The following is a 19536-nucleotide window of genomic DNA, read 5'->3' as shown; positions in this document are numbered from 1 at the left end:
TCACAACTTCTTGCTGATCTCAGAAAATGATTAATTGGACACTGTTGGAAAAAAAACGAAGTAGTAAACATTTTATTGACCTAAAACATGCACATATGGCTGTTTTTTAAAGCATTGTTTTGATGAACGGAAACATACGGAATGCTGAGTTTTATGAAACATACATGTTCATGTAGTCAAATCCCTTTAAAGTTCTGACATGAGACAAAATTACGGCAGTCTGACGCGCGCGCGCACACACACGAGCGAGTGTGGGAGTGCTTAAAAAGTGAAAGCTCCTTCTCATGGTGCCAAATACTTGTTGGTTTGAACTTGTGGCCAGAGTCAAGGAAAGTGCATCAACAGTTTTTGTCATGAGAATCATGTGTTAACTTCTTGCTTATATTGGACACTTATACAGCAGTTATTGAAAGATAAGGCAAGAATTGCTCTATTTTTTTTTTTACCTTTATATTCGAATGGTGCAGTTATTTCCACAGCAATGTTCTCCTTCAATTTTTACAGAACCCAAATCAATGTACAACTTGAACGGTGGAAATGAAACAACCACTGCATATACAATACAAAATGATTACAATGTCTTATAAAAGATACGTTTATACATATGTACGCACACATGCCCACACTCGATACACACTGTACAGTCTATGTGTGCAGTGTTCTAGTCTAATGCACTCACGTACGTGCATGTATCTATTTGGCTGCACACTCGAGTCTGTCATGTTGAAAGATGAAAACTGTCTCTTAAGTCCAAAAGGAACAAGGCTCCAGTTTGTATTTTTGCTCTGTAGAAAGAAGGGAGCAATCCAAATACTGTCCTCCCCTCATTATCATACACAGCAGACATTAGGTTGTAGGCGGCATCCCACTTTTTTCTCCTCCCCTGGCATCCTCTTTGCTGGCCGCCGAGCTTGTGCCGTTGACGGTCACCTTCCGAGCGGAGCCTCCCTGTTTAGAGGAGAGAGCGTGTCGCTGAGTGTTGTTGGGCACAGTGGTACCGTTGGAGTTCTGGATGGTGGGAGAGAGGCTGTGAGGCGCAGGACAGGATTGCGTGGAGGCTCGGGGTAGCGGCGCTGAAGCAGGACTGTGGACTTTGTCGCTTTGGGAATCGCTCTCTGAGGTTGGGCTGGTGTTGACGCCATCAGAGTGGCCCTGGACGGCAGACTGAGACGGCCTCCTACGCTTCCTAGTGGGCTTGACCAGGTACTGCAGGGGAATGGGCCCAGTCTGCACACAGGTATACATTTGATTGCTCAGATTCACTTGGAAGTAAAGAGGTCCAATCTCAATCCTTTACTAGTATTTTGCTTATGAACAACTACATATCTATTTGTTGCCGGGAAAAAAAAATCTTAAATTTCCATTCTAGACATTTGGTGTTGAATTGCAAAATCTTTTACATATATCCAATGAATGCAAGTAAACGTGACCTTCCTTAGTATTAATTAGCCTGAGTAGCAGCTAATGAAGCAAAGTGGCCAATATATGTACATATATTTTTTATGGCTAAACCTAGCTGCAGCAGTTTTAAATAGGGTGTGCTTTGTAGTTTAGAAATTACAGCTGCGAGCCTTGCATGGAGGACTATTTAAAAAAAATGACTGAAATTCCAGTACTTCAAGGTGAAAATTGAAAGGAAAGAAAAAAAAAAAAAAAAAAAAAAAAAAAAGAAATGTGACATTTCACTAGGGATGTACCGATACCACTTTTATAAAAACTAATACAACTACAAGTACATTTTGAGTACAGTACTTGTCAATACGAGTAAGAGTTGTGTTCAAAAATATGAAAAATATAATTCAACCAAGTTATTTTTCAATTCAATAAGCAGCAAATGTTACAGTTGTAAACTATTTTTATAGTTGTTTAACAGTCAACATTAAATGGCTCACTTCTTTTACTGTCAAATATACCTCTAAAACTATAAAAACATTTTAATAACACCACTTCTACATAAATAACTTAAATTCTTTGGTTGAAGTTTACCAGCAAAAAATAAATGCCGTTTTCTTCCATGTATAATGCGCCCCCATGTATAATACGCACCCTAAAAATGGCATGTCGATGCTGGAAAAAAGCCTGTACCCATGTATAACACGCACCCAAATTTTGACTCCTACTTAAGTCCGTAAACGTAAAATTATTTCAGAAAAAAGATCATCTTTGAGAACAACCGGATGTTATTCTGCCGGTCAGTATCACTGCGCATGCGCTAGCAAACTCGATAGCGAAGAAATGTTTCGGATTTGTGTAGGGTACATTGTGACAGCAAACGAGCAGGTGATCGAGCAAGCGTCTGATACGAGAGCATTGTGTTCGTATGGAGCGTGTTTGAAGTGAACAGCAGAGAAGAAAGCGCATCTGTAATGGCGGCCTCCGTATCATATCCGGATAAAAAAAAAAAAAATGTTTTTTGTACCCATGTATAATGCGCACCCCAGATTTTAGGACAATAAATTAGTTAAATTTTGCGCATTATACATGGAAAAAAACGGTAATAAAAATGACATCAACTTAAGTTTGAGAACTGCATCGTCAAATACAGTCACTATAGCCTGACTCGTGTGAGAGCCGCTAAATTATCTTGCATGCAATTTACCGTCAATCCACTGTGCTATCAAACTGACACAGGGCTAACACTACTTGTCCGTCCGTAGTGAAGCTAAGGGTAGTAACTCCTTGCAGCAAGTCAGTGCCTTTTTACATTCTTGTGGACCTTTGGTAAAACACGGTCTATAATGTGGCGGCTAGGTTTTCCATACCGTGGCTCAAGTTCACTCAAAAGACGCCTAAAGACCACATCATCCACATCCACAGCGGTTAATCATCAAGAGCGATATATTCTGCGATCAAACTAGTAATTTTTTTTGCTCGTGGATTGTCCGAAGACATCTTTCCTCACTTCTGCAAAGTCTCCTTTAAAGTTGGTTGTTTTCTTTAAGTTCCTCTGCTGGCAAATGCTTTACACTCCGCGTCGTGGTGAGTTCTCAAATGTTTTATCAAGTTGCTGGTGTTATACTGGTGTTTGCCTTGCAAATATTACAGTCTACATTGCCTTTGACGTTTACTCATTTACTTTGAAATACAGTAATCCCTCGTTTATCGCGGATAATTGGTTCCAAAAACCACCCGCGATAAGTGAAATCCGCGAAGTACGGTCACCAACAAGAAGTACAGGTCAGGCTAACGAGTTAGCGGAAAGATGCTAAATCGCGATCGTGCTAACACGCGAAATTTGGAAACATTTGGAGCAATACTACATTGTCCTAAAGGTTAGACACGCTTTCCTCAATTTAGAAGTTTTATTTTGACTTTTAAATGTTTTTTTTAAATTTGGAAAAGAAATCTGCGATGTAGTGAAGTCGCGATAAACGAAACGCGAAGTAGCGAGGGATCACTGTTCTTTGACACAGCTGACATGACTCCTTCACTTGCTCTAGTTGTGCGCTAGCTGAACTGTCCCTTTGCTGGAAATCCCCATGGTGATCTATGCCATGCGGCAAGGTCTCCTAACGCTGCTATAAAACTAATAATGGCTGCTCATATCCACTCCCATGTCATGAGTACGAGTACAAACTTGTGGTATCGACTCGATACCAGTATCAGTGTATCCCTACATTTCAATTATTTTCCTGACCGTAAATTATTTTGAAATTTACTATATTTTGAATTTACAACCTTGTTGACCTTTTGAAATGTGTTGAATCTGAATTTTATTAATGCCTGTGTTGTGCTGTGAAAGGATTTTTTTTTTGCAGTTACCCCAGGTAGTTTCTTTTTTTTTTTTTTTTTTGCAGTTTTCTCACTTTAATGTCTGATCATCAAACAAATGGACTTGTCCTGGACTTGAATCCGACCGAAGCGCTCTCATGCTTATATTAAATTTAGGGTCCGACTACTTTTTAACACAGGGCCAGGTAAATTTCAGTATCCTCCCTGCCTTCCCTTAACAAATAAAATTACCGTTTAAAAACTCAATCGGACGTTTACTTGAGTTATCTTTGTTTAACGATTGTCAACATTAAATTGGCAACACTGTAGAAAAAAAAAAAAAGGGCATTGGAAAGAAGGCGAAATACTTTTTACGGCACTGTATCTCAGTCAATAAAACACAAAGACTTTCTCTAACTCACCCGTCTCCATTCATAGAAGTAGGCAATGTCCATTAGCGTGTAGTAGTCTTTCAGAGGTTCATCCCCGTACAATACCTCTACCTGCAAACACACACATTATGCAACATGAGCTGCAGAACGTCAAACCACATTAAGGTTGTTAGGGTTTACACCACCCTAACAAAGGTCAAGCCCTGAAATAGTTTAACATACAGAGAAACTATTGCTAGATTTTTAATAACCGGCTATACTTCGTTCATTTGAGGTTGTTTTGTGTTGCTATAATGTAGCGAGCACGCTTAATTTTTTTTAGCGTTATTGGGCGTTGTGGAAGCGGAAAGTCTTTGCCTGAGAGGCGGAAGTTCCGCCCTGCCCCCTTAACCATCCAATCACAAAGTAAGAGCGTTGTTTTTCTGTTCTGCAGGCATAGGCTACTTGGCTGGTAGCTGGTAAGTAAGTGTGGACTGTTTACAGCTGTTAAATAGCTTTAGCAAAAATGAATGTAGATGTTCTTGCAGAAAAGGAGATGTTGGAAACATTGTTATATTTATATTTTAAATATATATTTAATTGGCCATCTTCTGATGGAATCAGTGATTATCATTCTTTTTCAAACCTCATCGCTGATCGGCCCCAAAAAGCCTGGTTCTGCAGTCGAATTTCAATCATGAAACAGATATTGCTCTCGGGTCATAATCAGGCCCCTTTTTAGGAGTAATCTTTTTATTTTAGATCCATGGTTCATGATTACGATTTGACAATACATATTGGGCATTGATTATATGTTAAGTGTGTGATTACCCTGTAGTTGCTGGGTATATCCATTTTACTTCTGAGGAACTTCGCTAAGTGCATGACGGACATGGCTGCTGGGCACTGCAGGAAGCGTTTACCGTTGGACTGAGAACAAAGAAAGCACAAATCCGAGGTGAAAAAATCCACACAAATCAGCATGAAACAGAATGTTGGCTCAGATTTTTCGACAGTAATCCTTATGTCTAAAGTGAAACCAGGTTTTACCTTGTCTTTATCCACCTCTGCACACTGCCTCTCGGTAGTTCTGCAGGCAAATTCAGAAAATCAGTGTATAGTGTGAAACGTTGAACTTTCTTCCATTAAGCACATTAGAGTGACTAGCAAAAGGTGAATACTTGTTTTACAACAATGATTTACAATCACAAAAAAAGAAATCTGTAGATACAACAAAACAGCAGCATTGCATCCACTGATTATATTAATACATTTTCAAATAACTGAATATCTGGCATTTTAGCAAACATATGTATATAAAGCGCTATCTAAGTCTGCAATTATTAATTTTCTGGGAAACACAGCTCAAACTTGGCTGGTAGTTTGTAAAAGTGACACCCAAATGTGTGGACTGACTAATAGTAGATTTGTTGTTAAATACAAACGAATCAGTGACATTGGAGATTCCCGCTCGACGACAGCCAAATTTACATTTGATGCATTTCACTCGATACGGTCTCTGAAGATGGCATGGGTCAACTTTAACCTCCATCATCATTTTATTTGTCAATTGAATTGTCTAAAATTGAAATGAATCATAGGTCAAAGATGTGATTTTTTTTCTTGTCAGTTTAAAATTTGATCTTGAAAACAAACATACACCCAAAAAAAGATCAACTCACTTGTTCCTCTCGTAGAACTGTATTGACAGACTGATGATTTCATCCTCGGCAATGTTAAACGTCTCCACCACTTCCCCTGGTTCCAGAACACGAGTCTCAGAGTAGAAATCTCGCCTCCGCTTCATCTCATCTGTGGACAGTGGATAACAACAAATCAGAGCAATGACTTCAAAGCAAGAGGAAACAAAGCGCGTTTCAAAGGTGCTTTGTAACACAAAAATATGGGAGGTCTTACCTTTGAACAACCCCGGAACAAGCTTGTATACTACATCTTGGAGGGTTTTGTCAGCTCTAAATGAAAACAGTTGTTTTAATGAACAAATGTCTGAAATAAATGATAGTAATTGCTTGCTTACTTGATGCTGAGCTGTGGACATGTCTTGTGAACCTGGACGTCGCATCGAGGGCAGAATTTGTTGGTCTCCAAGAAGGCAACGATGCATGTTTTACAAACTACACAGAGAGACGAACCACAGGCAATCACGATTACTAAAACCATTTTTTACAACACAAGGTAATATTTGTATGCCAGCTTTGGCCCCTGAAAATGTGCGCACATCTAAATGCACTGGAGTCTGCTACTAAACCACACTAACAGCGTTAAGTCATAATTACAGTACATATTGTTCTGAAAAAGAATCCCGGACCAATCGATATCAAATAATCAAATAAAAAAACAGAGGTGGAAAGTAACCAAGTGAAAATACTTTGTTTTCTAATTAAGTAAGGTAAAGTATTTTTACTTTATTACCAAACAAAGTAGTTTTACTTTATTACCTTAAGTAGAATATAAGTATAAGTATAATAAAGAACAAAATAGTATATTCTAATCTTTTGCTTCTTAAACCCTAGCAAAACCTAAACTGTACATTGTTAAGACTTGTTGTATAGCTCCGTTAGCACTGTTCTTGTAATGTGATGTCGAGAGGGAAGTTCATACATTGGCTCCAAAAAGATCCATTAAGTCTATGACAGCTGTTAATGGGCAATGAAATTGCTCCATGAGAAACCATTTGTTTTACATCAATTGTGTGTCGCTCTTTGATTATCGTTTGGTTGTAGTGAAAAGTAAGCCCACATGGCAGACATGTTGACATTAGGATTTAAATCAGCCGTAAAGTTGTCGCCACAAAAACACATGAAATGGGATCGGGCTGATCGTGTGACAGAATTCGATTCTGTCCCATACACAAAAAAGAGCCGGGTGGAGTGCCGATACAGATACTGAATATTGGATCGGTACAGATTTAACTAAAAATATTGCAGTAATGAACATTAATACTTTTGAAATCCATGTCAAAAACAATACATCGTTAACTGAATGTAGAGTTCTTGTGCTGCTGCTCAAACTCATTCATTGCACATCCACCCTTTGTAAATTCAAAACCACCTACTACGTTTGATTCAGTCAGCCGTTGGCTGAAGAGAATGCTGTACAAAAAACTCAAATCACAATTATTTGGATTTCAAGTGTTTGTTACAGGATTTGAGGCATCAACATTGGACAGTTTTCTTTCAGCCATTCAAAATATAGTTCAAAAGACAAACAGCACTTTCGTTTGACATGATTGTCGAACTCCTTATTTGGCTACGTATATTGAATCTTAAATAATTGCCAGATGCCCAAACTACGACCACACTTTTTCATAGACGTGAATAAAGGATGATACTTACAGGAATGGAGACATTCTACAATGGTCGTAGCATCAACCAAGTAACCAGCACATAGTGGACAAGTGAGATGTGAATTCAGGTCTGTGATTTTAATCCTATTGGGCTGCATTTTCTCCATCTGGGAAGATCTGCAGGAGACAACAAATGGTAAATGGCATTGTTTTTGTTTGAAATCTCAGGTAGGGTAGGCGGAGGCGAGCATGCTTCATGGGACTATTGGCCATCCGTCATATCGTCAGTCCCACAGACAATGTCTGGAGCTCGTCCTTGGACTGACGAGCTGCAACAAAGAGAGCCAGCCAATCGCCGCCAAAATAACTGCAAACCTTGCAGCGATAAACGAAGCTTTGATGGGGTGATCCGTGCAGCTAATGCCGCCCGAGTGGTGGTGGTACACGGCAGTTGACTATTGAATAGCTCTTGTGTGGCCTCCTCTTAGTGCATCAGCTCCGCTGTTTGGCCAGAGCCCCAACAAAGAGGGAGTCCATTTGTGCGGAGCTCCGCCGTTCGAGCTAGCGGCACGACGGAACACAACGGGCGGAAAAAAGCCAACACTAAGTGGGCGCAGAGCTTCAGAAAATCACATTGGTACACAAAGCAGCCATCTTAAATTCACTGACAGGGCTTGTATGAGGAGGCGAACAAGAGAGGCTCAAAATGTGACACCGTGCAGAGGGAGTGAGCTGCAAGCAAACGAGCGGCGCGGTGCGTCGCGTCGCCGCGCACAATAATCTGCTGGCCGAGCTAGATTCGTACCTGATTTGACATCAACGCTTCTTTCTCCTCCCAACGAGGATCCAGATACGTTCTTAGCACTTGGTTACAATTTGCAGCAGCGCCAGAAAATGGCTTTTTTCAGCCCCGTCAGAGGACTGCCCATTTTGTATCACGTGATATTATTTTGTCGCCTCGTTCACGGGGCACACGGGGTGTCCACTCCACGGCGAGCCTGTGTGGGCCGCTCTCGCGCTGCTGTCTGTCTGCCAATAGTTCTACGCACGGGGGGCACCTTTGGTTGGCTTTGTAATGCTGCGTTTTTTGCACACCAGTTTGTTTGATCATATTGCAGCGCATTCTGTGAGCTATAGTACAGCTCACAGAAGATATGTACATTATTTATGATGTATAAACTATTCATCAGAAATAATGTACAGTACTATAGCAATTGTTTTCTTAAAATATGTTTCTCAAATCGAGAAATAATTTGATTCGGGGGGACAGTCGACTGTCGATCCTTGGTGGCCATTTAAACGCATGGTTGCTTATCAATAGCATCATTACATGTAGCAAGCAATTAAAGTTATTTATCTTGGAGGAGCCCTGCCCTCTTTGTAAGTGCCCCCCACTCCACAAGTTATTTGTTCTACTCTATCAAATTAAATTACATTTTTTTATGACACATTAACTTTGAACACTTGATGCGTCGACTTGCATAATATGCTTCACAATATAGAATCATGCACATTTTCGCGTATTATTTTATTTTACTTTAAGCAAATTTTGTCACGATGTTTTAGGCCCCTTGAGTTAAATGTGGGGTGAGGAGGTTCATGACTGGTGAGGCTCCGACCGTCAAGCTTTCCAAATTTAAGTACGAAACGGAGTGGCTTTCATATTTCCCATTAATAGCAGTAGATGTTTCACCATTCGCAGCCTGACGTCAAAATCTTACATGTGCATAACAATTATTTTCAAAGACATAATACTTGCCAGTAAGGAACATTACTTACAGTGGTGAAGAAACAACTTGAAACAATGGGATGTACACTTCTGTATCAGTCATTGCAATTTCGTACTCATGAAATTGGCTACATAGATTAATGAGTGGTGTGCAAAATAAAAATAATAATTTAGCCCCAGATATGCCACCCATGGAAAAACAACAAATAAATAACAATTTTATTATAACGCTCGAGCATTTTGAATGCAGATGCTCAACAAAATACATTTTAAAATCAAAACCTAGTTTTGAATGTATTTTTTCATAGTCTAGATTAAAATTAGCAAATTTTAGTCTAAATTAAACAATGCATTGCATTTTACTTGTAACCAAATAAATACATAAATACATACATACTTGTGAATGAAAGGATGTTATGAGTCTTTTCAATGGCGAGATTGAGCTTTCCACCCGGCAACTTGGAATAACATGGTCGTCTCCGGTAAAATTTGGATAGGATCAAAGTGGTTTTGGCCTGAAAGCTGAGAGGTTGTCTGAACGTTTTACCTGTACCTTTACACTCACTATTCTTGAGCTTCTCAATGCGATGAGATCCGTTTTTGCGAATAAAAGAATTCAGTTATCGGCGTGCCCTTTTGCGCCCCCTTCAGTGTGGATAGCCGCCACAGAGCAGTGTCAGTCTCACCTCGCGCTTTATCTGCAGTTGTAAAATTAAATATGAAAACTCAAATGTTAAATACACTAGCCTGGCTATTGAAATCAGCGTATATTACTAGTGACGTGAACGTGAATCAAGCGAGAACAGGCACATACATGTGCATAGTCAAAATAAGTAAAGGGCTGTTTCTTCCCTGTACACGTCATCATTGCTTTGAAGTAAAATCAAATTATTTATGGAACCCAAAATACAAAAGTCTCAGTGCAGGGTCGCAACAGTTCACACAGATCAAATTGGACATCAATGAGAAAAGGAAGAAACATTGAGAAGGAAACACAGAGGCAATCCTTACAAAAAGAGCAATCAATGTCCATGTGTTTAATGAACACTTTTTGAAAACTTTACATGGGTAACCTCTGTGAGTTGTAACACTTATTCGTTTTGTTGTTACTCAAGTATTTAATTCAGCAGGCAAGTTCCACATTTATATCCAGTCAATATTATTGACAAAATTATTCAAATTTAAAAAAAATTAATAATAATCGAAAATACCATGGGGCTTGGAGGCAACATTTTTCTGAAATAGTCTTCACAAATTACAGTTGAGTTTTGAAGAGAAACAAGTTGTATTCTGAAAACATTCAGAGTGTGAGGCAGTTCACACGGGAGCCTGCTGGGGGCGCTGTTGACCAAAGCGCGAAAGACGCCATCTTGAGGAGACCCTCGGATGCAATGCTGGTTGGTGATGACTGTCAACAATTTTGGGCGCATCAGGATGAGATTACCGAGTTCAAAGTGAACCCGAGTCACATGGGTTGTGGGTTATAAATATTAGGAGAGGTGCAAGAGGAGCTCTTGGACTAATGTTCGCCGTGTGGGGTTGTTTTTAAAACGCAAAGCCCGCTATAGCCTGATGGCTGGCTAGCTGCTGTGAGGACCCGCGGCCTGTACGGGAGGAGGAAGGGTGGTGACGGCGCAAAATGCTCGACTACCCCTGACTCCCAACCAGACAGTTCCAAGACAGAGACTCGCTTCGAGTTGAACGACGAGCACAATGCACTTAGAATTTTTTTAAAGCTCTTCGCTTTTCAATTTTTTTTGGGGGGGTGGGGTGCTGTTCAGACGCTCCGAACGACAGTGAATGCCGTGGCGCGTGCTCTGAATTGCCAGCCCGAGACATGTCATCCAACTGCACCAGCGCAGCGCCTGTCAGCGCTAGCAAAACCAAGACGAAAAAGAAGCATTTTATAGGACAAAAAGTGAAACTGTTCCGTGCAAGCGAACCAATCCTCAGCGTTTTAATGTGGGGTGTGAATCACACGGTAACTTTTTTTTTTCCATTGTACTTACATCAGCTCTCGAATGGTGTGTTTATGTTGCTGTTTTGATTTAGCTGGTTTGTTAGCCACCGTTACGCCTCTGCAGAAAGGAACGACGTGAGCTCAATTCCTTTATTGATATTAGTTATAGTGTGATGCTTGTGTGCTTCGAAGGGTGTAAAACCGTTCATGTTGTCAACCGCTCACAGTTGCAATGCAGTTTAACCACACTGGCGCGTGCATGTGTATGTGGTGCAACACCCTGCATTTTAATATACAACACTAATGAGGTCGACTGCACATTGTGACTCCAAGCACGTCGTAACTTTTTGCATGTGTTCCCAATGTCATGGACAGAAAGAGCTGTTGCCGAATGTGCAGGCATGGTGGGAGGGGTGTGACCGGCAAGAAGCAGGTTTCTCTCTTTCACTTCCGCTGCTGCAGAAGGAACTCGATTTGTAGTAGCCACTCACTGGATTGTGCATGCGTCATCATAGATAATGCAGGAGTTGCATCAACTATTCCAGCTCTTTCCATCATGTTTGTTTGTTGCGATTTTACTTTCCCCGCGGTCAGAGCTTTAGACGTCCTCTGTTTCACAATTTCTCAAACGCGTTCTTTATTTTTTGAATATTGTGATCAATCATCACCAAAGTTTATCTTATTAAATTAATTAATGACTACCTTTTTTAGTTAAAATGGAAGAGCTTTAAATTAAAAAAATAGCTTCTCACTAAAAAACAGATTTCTGTAGTCCTCTACGAAAGCCGACTGATTACCTTTCTGTTGAATCAATATGAAATCGTTTTCCGGCATCATTGCCAATCCGGCTCGGTATGTGGTTAGTGGCATGACCTCGGGGGGGAAAAAAAACTGATAAAGGGTGCACATCCACGCGTGCACAAAAAAACTAAACAAAAGCAGTTGTCAACCACTTTGTCATTTCAATTTATTACGACTTACTAGTGTTGAGTGTGACATTGCCAACTTTAGTTTAATTATAACAGGGCTCTGCCCTGTACTTAGATTAACCTCAGAGCAATTTACAAATGCTGCACTGTTCTTATTAAATACATCATTAGCCACTAAAAGAAGCAGTAGAAATCTACTACTGACAAGTGTTGTTGACAAAAAAAAAGAAGCCATATTCAAATTTACAGCACTTTTGTTGAATTCCATAAGTTTATGCACCTGTTCCTTATTTGTCCGGTTTGCATGCACCACGTTCACTTTTTGCTGAGCCAGTTGAGTCGCGCAGTATGGACAACAAAGGTTACGGTTTGTCTAATAGGCGATACTCATTTTCAATCATGAAGACTTGCCTTTTTAATGTATGCAACATACAATACAGTAAGTATATCAGTAAATGGTCAAAGCACAGAGTGAGGATTTTTTTTTACTGCATCTCTGATATTCAATGAGTGTGTGGGTGCCGTTTATGGGAAATTTTGATTTGTGGTGTGGGCAGGAAACCATCAGACAGACAAGCTTTCCTCTGCGGAGCCGTAGTGGAATGCATTTTAAAGCCTGAAGCTGCCAATTTTTGGTGTTTAGATTCTGGATTACGTTGGTGTAAGGAAACTTTGAACTTGTAATGTTGACCAAAAAGGATTCATTGCATTTTATTGCACGCCTCACTCTGTCATTTTTTTTATTGTCTCAGAAAGTTATGCTCGGAGATAATTTATTTTGAAATGGTGAAGTCCTGTTCCTTTGATGTTCTTCAGTGAGTTTTAAGAAAGCCATGTTTTTATGTGACAATACTGTTAATTTTACCTTTCAATGGTAGTTTCAAACAGTAAAACAGTGCTCTGGCTTGTGTTTACGCCACAGGGTGAAAATGATACCTATGGAAATAATTTGGTTTAAGCCAAGGAACGTAATATCTAGCTAGAATTTGTTGTCAAATATGTATTGTGGTTCCAGAAATCAGGTTTTGTTGAAGCCACACACCGTTCAGACCTTTTTCTGTCCTCTACACGTAATGTTGTGAATTTATTCTTACATAACCATTTTAAAGGATTTGTACCACCATTTGTTGTCTCCCTCCAAAAGGGACAATCGTCTGTTGACCAACTGAAGTTGAATGGTGTGGACATTGTTTTGCTGCTTCCATTTTTGGCAATGGAAATACAAAAATGAGTTGCTCTCTATTTATTGTACTTTGGTTGGAAAAAGATTTATTGCGCCTTGGATAATGTTTGTGTCATCAGAAAAAGGTTGTTTTAGTACCATGCAAATGTGCTCAATTCGACCCTTTCAGCCATTTCAAATTTGGCTTTGTGCTTGATGGTTATGCCACTTTCTGAATACATTCATAGATTGACAATCTCGAGACAAAACGGAACCTCTTTGAGTTGAAATCAGATCGTCCTGCAAATGAACAATATTCTTCTCAAGTATTGTTTGAGCGCAGCACATCCATTGATGGCTGATTACTCTTGGTTAACGTGCGAGTTGCCTTTCCTTTTTAGCAAGGTTAATTCTATTTCTTTGACTTGTTTACAGTGCTGACAAGATTTATTTGTCTCTTTCTCCCAGTTATCTGATCCACCGCTCTTTTCCTCCTTCAGATTAACGAGTTAAGTAATGTGCCTGTACCTGTAATGCTGATGCCAGATGATTTTAAAGCCTACAGTAAGATCAAAGTGGACAACCACCTATTTAACAAGTAGGTACATTCATGTTCCCGTGCTCTCATTGCTCTGACCGCACATCTGAAAAAAAATATATATATAATATTTTCGCAATCCTTTTGTCGTGTTTGACTGCTTCTACGTATATTCTGTTTCCCTTAAAATGTTCTGTAACTTTTCTTTTGCAATCCATAATTTTGTTGTTGGGAAATACCATCAAACACATGTACAGTCTGATGCCTCTCCCAAAAAAGTAGCCTGAATTTGAGTCAATTTGATTCCCAGCCCTCACTATGGCAATGAAAGGAAGAGATTCTTTTTCTCACAATTTAAAACATGCTTCTGTCAAAATACACCCAAGGATTAAGATTGGAAGCATACTTTACACAGCCCATTTTTTTGTCTTGCTGAAAGTATTTGGTCACCACTTTTCCTTTGCATAATGACAAGAGGCGTAGCTGCTTGTTGAGCTGAGATGCAAGCCCCACAAAGGTGGCTTGTACACAGCTCAAAAAAATTAAAGGAACTGTATTTTTATCAGGGTATGGCATAAATTCAATTAGACTTTTCTGATAAGGTTTTGGTCAGGTACGTGGCAGAGGGCATTCAGTTTCAGCTGCATTGGTGTTGATGGAATTAACAACGGGTGCACTAGAGGGGCAACAACGAGATGGTCCCCAAAACAGGACTGCTTTTGCAGGTGGAGACCATTTCAAGTTCTTCCTCTTGATCTTTTTTAACAGTTTTTCCACAAGTGTTGGCTTTAGCTAGAGTCATTATCACGAATCGGAGCATGAGGCGATTTCTTAACCCTTCTGAAGTTGCGCAGATTGTCCAACTCCTCCAGGATGGCACATCCATGCGTGCTGTTGCAAGAAGATTTGATGTGTCTCCCAGGACAATCTCCAGAGCATGGAGGAGATTCCAGGAGACAGGCAGTTACTCTAGGAGAGCTGGACAGGGCCGTAGACGGTCCTCATTCCATCAGCAGGACCGATATCTGCTGCTTTGTGCTAGGAGGAACAGTTTGAGCACTGCCCGGGCGCACAAGATATTGAAAAGAATTTTGAGTTGCAGAAATTGAATTTAGGCAAAATGGACGAGCCTGCCATACCATTTTTTCACTTAGATTTTTGGGGTGTCTATATACTGGGCCCTCTGTAGGCTGAAAACTTTTATTTCCATCAAAAGATGTGGCGTCCTTTTGTTCCTGAGACATTAAACTGTCCATATAAGTATAGGTATCCAACCTTTTTTTTTTTTTTTCACCATTGAAATCTGATGTGTTTTCAAAGTGTTCCTTTAATTTTTTTGAGCAGTGTATTTCCTCCCATGGATTTGTGACTTTATGTGTATATGTATATGTCGTGCAGACAGCAAACACAAATGGGTGGGGGTACCCATCAAATATATTCTTCTTATCAGACGTTAATGCTAATCTATGCGTCCGACAAAACTCAATGCGGTTTACTCTGTTGACTTTTTGCCTCCACTGCTCTGGTACGTCACAATTAAGTGAAATTTTGAATGACTTGCTCACAGGTGCATTTTTGGAAATGGGCTGCTGACAACAAATTTACTCTGTTAATTTTACACAAGGTGGCCCTCCAGACATCCACCAATTTGTACGCCAACAATGAAAAAGTCAAATATGCTACCTTTAAATCTGGAAATGGCGTTTCCGTATCTCTCCAAAGTGGGAATGATTTCTTTCAAGAGAGGTAAATTGCAACATATCAGACAGTGGAGGTGTACAGTGAATGTTGAGTATTCTTCCCGTTCCATTGTGACCAAAGTCTGCTGCTTCCTTGTCACACTCACGTCAAAGTGTTGAATCTCCTTTTGAATGGGATGTTAGCGAAAGGATGCCGTAATATTCTCATCCAAAAGGCACAATTACATTTAAAAAACCATTTGTAACATTGTGCACGAGTCAGACAAAGAGGAGCAAGCATAACATTGCTTGACTGTGTGACTCTCCCTTGTCAGAGAAAACCTTCCTAGTCGCTTTAAGTTCAAAGAATATTGTCCCATGGTGTTCCGAAACCTGAGGGAGAGGTTTTCCATCGATGACCAAGACTACCAGGTAAGCGCTTAGTGACAAGTAGTAGTGTTGTAATTGGATGAGCTCCTGCCAATATGGGAGGGTTCTTTAAGGAATCCTGTCCGTTTCTCTCTCTCCCTCTCGCAGAACTCTCTGACGCGGAGTGCTCCCCTCAACAGCGACCCCCAGGGTCGTTTTGGCAATCGGTTCCTCTCCAGCTACGACCATCGATTTGTAATCAAAACTGTGTCCAGTGAGGACATCGCTGAGATGCACAACATCCTAAAAAAGTACCACCAGGTAGAATGCTTGCCGCCATGTTCTATTGTGGCAGGTATTTTGTGTGTATTTCTCCCTTCTGAATGTGCAGCGCAAGGGGAGAAGAATATCTCTTCCTTCTGCGTCTTTGTTACCTCACTGCCACTCTTTGTCTTAGACCTTCCTCTCTATTCTCCATTTTCCACAGTTTATAGTGGAGTGTCATGGCAACACGCTGCTCCCTCAATTTCTGGGTATGTACAGGCTAACAGTGGACGGGGTGGAGACGTACATGGTCGTGACCCGGAATGTATTCAGCCATCGCCTCACTGTTCACCGCAAATACGACCTGAAGGTATTTTGGCATGTGTGCTCAATGCTAACAACAAACCTATTAGTTAGTGGCCAACGACTTGGAAGCTGAACTATATTTTCCCTTGTTTATCTTTGTCCTTGTTCTATTATGGCTCTACTGCCATTAGTTGTGGATGTTTGGCCGACTCCCAGCTAAGAATTTCTTATATGGCATTTGCGTCTTTTCACCTGCCAAATATTGTTTGTACAAAGTCTGAAGCGTGCTTTTGTATCATCTATTCCCGTCATTTCTATTTATACCGATATTTCTTCTTTCAGGGTTCCACAGTCTCAAGGGAAGCAAGTGACAAGGAAAAGGTGCATTTGATTATTACCCCCAAATAAGACAAAAATAAATGCAGGAAATTCATTTGGGATCTGTTTTAGTTGACCGCTTATTGCAATCAAGTTGGTTTGTTGTGCAGACAAAGTGGAGTTTGTTGAAAATTCTACATGCACTATTATTGTGCGCTCTCCTCAGGCAAAAGAGCTCCCCACTTTAAAAGATAACGACTTCCTGAATGAAGGCCATAAGCTGCAAATAGGAGACGACAACAAGAAGTACTTTTTGGAGAAGCTAAAACATGATGTGGAGGTAAGTGTGACTGAAGCGTAACACTTTACGCCGTGAAGCAACACTGTGTAATATTGAAGGAGGGAGTGCTGTAGTCCTCCGTTTCTCAAAGAAACACACGTTTGAGCTACAGCTGCGCAATTGTTTTGTGGTATCAAATGGAATGTTGGATGTTTCAGTTCCTGGCCACTCTCAAGATCATGGATTACAGTCTTCTCGTGGGGATCCATGACGTGGAACGAGCAGAGCAGGAGGAGATGGATGTGGAGGCTGGTGCAGATGAAGAAGAGTATGAGAATGACGGGATGGGCGGAGGCGCTCTCACTGGCTCCTTTGGCACACCACCCGACAGCCCTGGAAACCCCTTTAACTGTGCATTCTTAGGGCCCGGCGACTTTGACCCCTCTGTTGATGTTTACGCAATCAAGAGCCATGACAGTGAGCAATGTCTTTCGGCTCTTTTTAATGCTGTGCACGTTTTTGCATTCCTATTTTTTGCATGTCACTTACTGGTACCGCCGGCATGTAATTTTTTTTCTTTAGTTACCCACCGACCTATTACATCGTAATTGAAACAGCTCGTCTTTTTTTTTGAAAGTACGTGTTATGTATGTATGAGTTAAGTACGAGTTACTTTTTGCCGCTAGGTGCTGTCAAGAAGGAGGTGTACTTCATGGCGATCATCGACATCCTCACACATTATGATGCGAAGAAAAAAGCTGCACACGCTGCCAAAACTGTGAAACACGGGGTGAGTGACATGACTTTAGCACAAACACAATTGATACTAGCCATTTGGTTACTCAAGTGTTCAACAATAATTTGCACCAATGATCAAAGGCCGTCAAATGATCTAGTGGAGATGAAATGGTGATGATTTACCAATCAACTGTGATGCAATTTTAAATGCTTCGTGTTACAGTTTAAAAAAAAAGTTTATTCTTAATCTGGATTAAGCACAATGTGCTTTGCTCTGTGCGTGAGTGGGAATTAAGTGGTGCAAGTGCTCAGTTGTTTTCGCACATAATGTTGCCGGTTATCTTGTACATTTAATGGTAAGCATTGCTGGTCCTCTATTTGGTTGTAGGAAGTTGATGAAAGAATGTTATTGGCAGTATTACCTTCCAAGATTCCTTTTCATGCATTTGTCCATCTTTTGTGTTGTTTTCCAGGCAGGGGCCGAGATCTCAACGGTGAACCCCGAGCAGTACTCCAAGCGCTTCTATGAGTTCATGTCTAATATCTTGTCATAAACTCCTCTCCACTAAGCCTGCCCAGCCACAGTTCTGTCACACGTGTACGCACGCACGCACACACACGTACACACTTTATTCAGCCAAGTCTTTCTTGTCTTTCCTTACCCTCTTCAGCATCATGACGTCGTCATGTTTTGAGGCGGTTACAAACCCCTTAACACAAATAATCAAACAATGCACCCCCTTCCATTAATTTTAGAACATCCTGACCACTTTGGTTTTGTTGAATTTTTGTCTAAATTATTACTCCTGTTTTCTCGTCCTACCTTATCACCCTTCTCGCCAGCACAGGAACTGTCTCACTGATGCCTTGAACAAGTGTCCGCTTCAGCCGTTTCTAAGCACCGTCTTCTCACTTTCTAATATGTTGTAATTCCTTTCATTTCCATTCGACGTGAACACACACAAAAAAGACAGCATGATGAGCATGTTGAGTCTTTTTCAAGCTTCTCTTTCCATATCAATAACAGACAAACAAACCTGTTGACAATTTGGAAGGAACATCTATCCATTATTCTGTTGAGGGTCACAGCAATGTTGGAGCCTGCCCCGATTTTCTTTGGGCAGTAGGCGGGGTGAACTGGTCACCAACCAAACATTAACGTGCATATTGATGTGCTACAATAAGTAAATGAATGCAGTTATCAAAAATGCATGGCTGATGTGCACACGAGACCCCACCAGTACATTTGACATTGAACCACTCAACGTAACATTTAAGTGTTATCATGAATACTGGACAAGCAAAGACAAAAAATTGGTGTTTGAATGTTACGTTTCCATATCGATTTTGAATATTTTGGAATCATTAACGTAAACTTGGTGTGAAGGTTGGTCAGAGAAAAAAAGATTAATTTAAAAAAAGGAGGAATTCAGCAGAAAATATGTTTTCATAAGAATATTTTTTTTTATATCTTGTTTACATTGATGTAGCAATTTTGTGTTTGTATACAGTATTGTTTTGTTAATGACAGACATTAGTAAAAAAAAAGGTTACTTGAAAATGGATTCATTGCATATTAAAGGGAGTTTTATCTTGTCTGATTACTTTTTGGTTATTGGAATGCTGCATGCATAGAGCAGGACAAAACGCATGATCCCATTAAATTATTAATTTATAAATTGCTCGGAAGAAGGAAAGGTCCCACTTGGAGCACCTGAGTGTTTCAGTCAAAGTTCAACAAAACCATAACTGTTGACCTCATGGCAACTAAAAACTAAAGGTAAACCATCTTTTTAATATCAAATAAATCAAGATAGGACATGCAGTGACTGACAAGTAAACCTGCCCAGCAGATATGAGGAATTCAAACCTAAT

At 40.3% G+C, this 19536-nt stretch overlaps 2 protein-coding genes across 3 annotated transcripts; one reads left to right on the top strand and one right to left on the bottom strand.

Annotated features, from left to right (window-relative positions):
- Positions 1-44: 44 nt before the first annotated feature.
- Positions 45-8349, bottom strand: LOC133151560 (polycomb complex protein BMI-1-A-like). The gene is made up of 9 exons (XM_061274707.1): positions 8195-8349; positions 7439-7566; positions 6121-6217; positions 6000-6055; positions 5765-5894; positions 5133-5172; positions 4914-5012; positions 4134-4214; positions 45-1227 (listed from the first exon to the last, which is right to left on the bottom strand). Exons 2-9 carry the CDS (start codon positions 7554-7556, stop codon positions 847-849), a joined length of 1002 nt encoding a protein of 333 aa, XP_061130691.1. The 5' UTR covers positions 7557-7566; positions 8195-8349; the 3' UTR covers positions 45-846.
- A 2116-nt stretch (positions 8350-10465) lies between these two features.
- On the top strand, positions 10466-18419 carry LOC133151642 (phosphatidylinositol 5-phosphate 4-kinase type-2 beta). Of its 2 annotated transcripts, XM_061274843.1 has the most exons (11): positions 10982-11099; positions 11171-11213; positions 13670-13767; positions 15722-15818; positions 15924-16076; positions 16243-16389; positions 16668-16706; positions 16870-16983; positions 17142-17400; positions 17610-17713; positions 18135-18419. In XM_061274843.1, the coding sequence occupies exons 3-11, from the start codon at positions 13703-13705 to the stop codon at positions 18213-18215; spliced, it is 1059 nt and encodes a 352-aa protein (XP_061130827.1). In that variant the 5' UTR covers positions 10982-11099; positions 11171-11213; positions 13670-13702; the 3' UTR covers positions 18216-18419. The 2 variants fall into 2 exon arrangements, with proteins under 2 accessions (XP_061130826.1, XP_061130827.1); XM_061274842.1 differs by lacking the exon at positions 11171-11213 and having other exon boundaries at positions 10466-11099.
- The last annotated feature ends 1117 nt before the right edge of the window (positions 18420-19536 follow it).

This window comes from Syngnathus typhle, linkage group LG3 (genome assembly GCF_033458585.1).
Source record: "Syngnathus typhle isolate RoL2023-S1 ecotype Sweden linkage group LG3, RoL_Styp_1.0, whole genome shotgun sequence".
Taxonomy (NCBI): Eukaryota; Metazoa; Chordata; class Actinopteri; order Syngnathiformes; family Syngnathidae; genus Syngnathus; species Syngnathus typhle.
Note: the sequence above shows the minus strand (reverse complement) of the source record. Positions and strands in the feature narration are given on the sequence as shown.

Coding starts and splice junctions, on each gene's coding strand:
- LOC133151560 (XM_061274707.1), bottom strand. CDS start 7,556: ATGGAGAAAATGCAGCCCAATAGGATTAAAATCACAGACCTGAATTCA. Junction 5,895..5,999: donor TGTTCCGGGGTTGTTCAAAG/GTAAGACCTCCC, acceptor CACTGTCCACAG/ATGAGATGAAGCGGAGGCGA. Junction 5,013..5,132: donor CAGAGGTGGATAAAGACAAG/GTAAAACCTGGT, acceptor CTTTGTTCTCAG/TCCAACGGTAAACGCTTCCT.
- LOC133151642 (XM_061274842.1), top strand. CDS start 10,956: ATGTCATCCAACTGCACCAGCGCAGCGCCTGTCAGCGCTAGCAAAACC. Junction 16,984..17,141: donor AGCTAAAACATGATGTGGAG/GTAAGTGTGACT, acceptor TGGATGTTTCAG/TTCCTGGCCACTCTCAAGAT. Junction 17,401..17,609: donor CGCAATCAAGAGCCATGACA/GTGAGCAATGTC, acceptor TTTTGCCGCTAG/GTGCTGTCAAGAAGGAGGTG.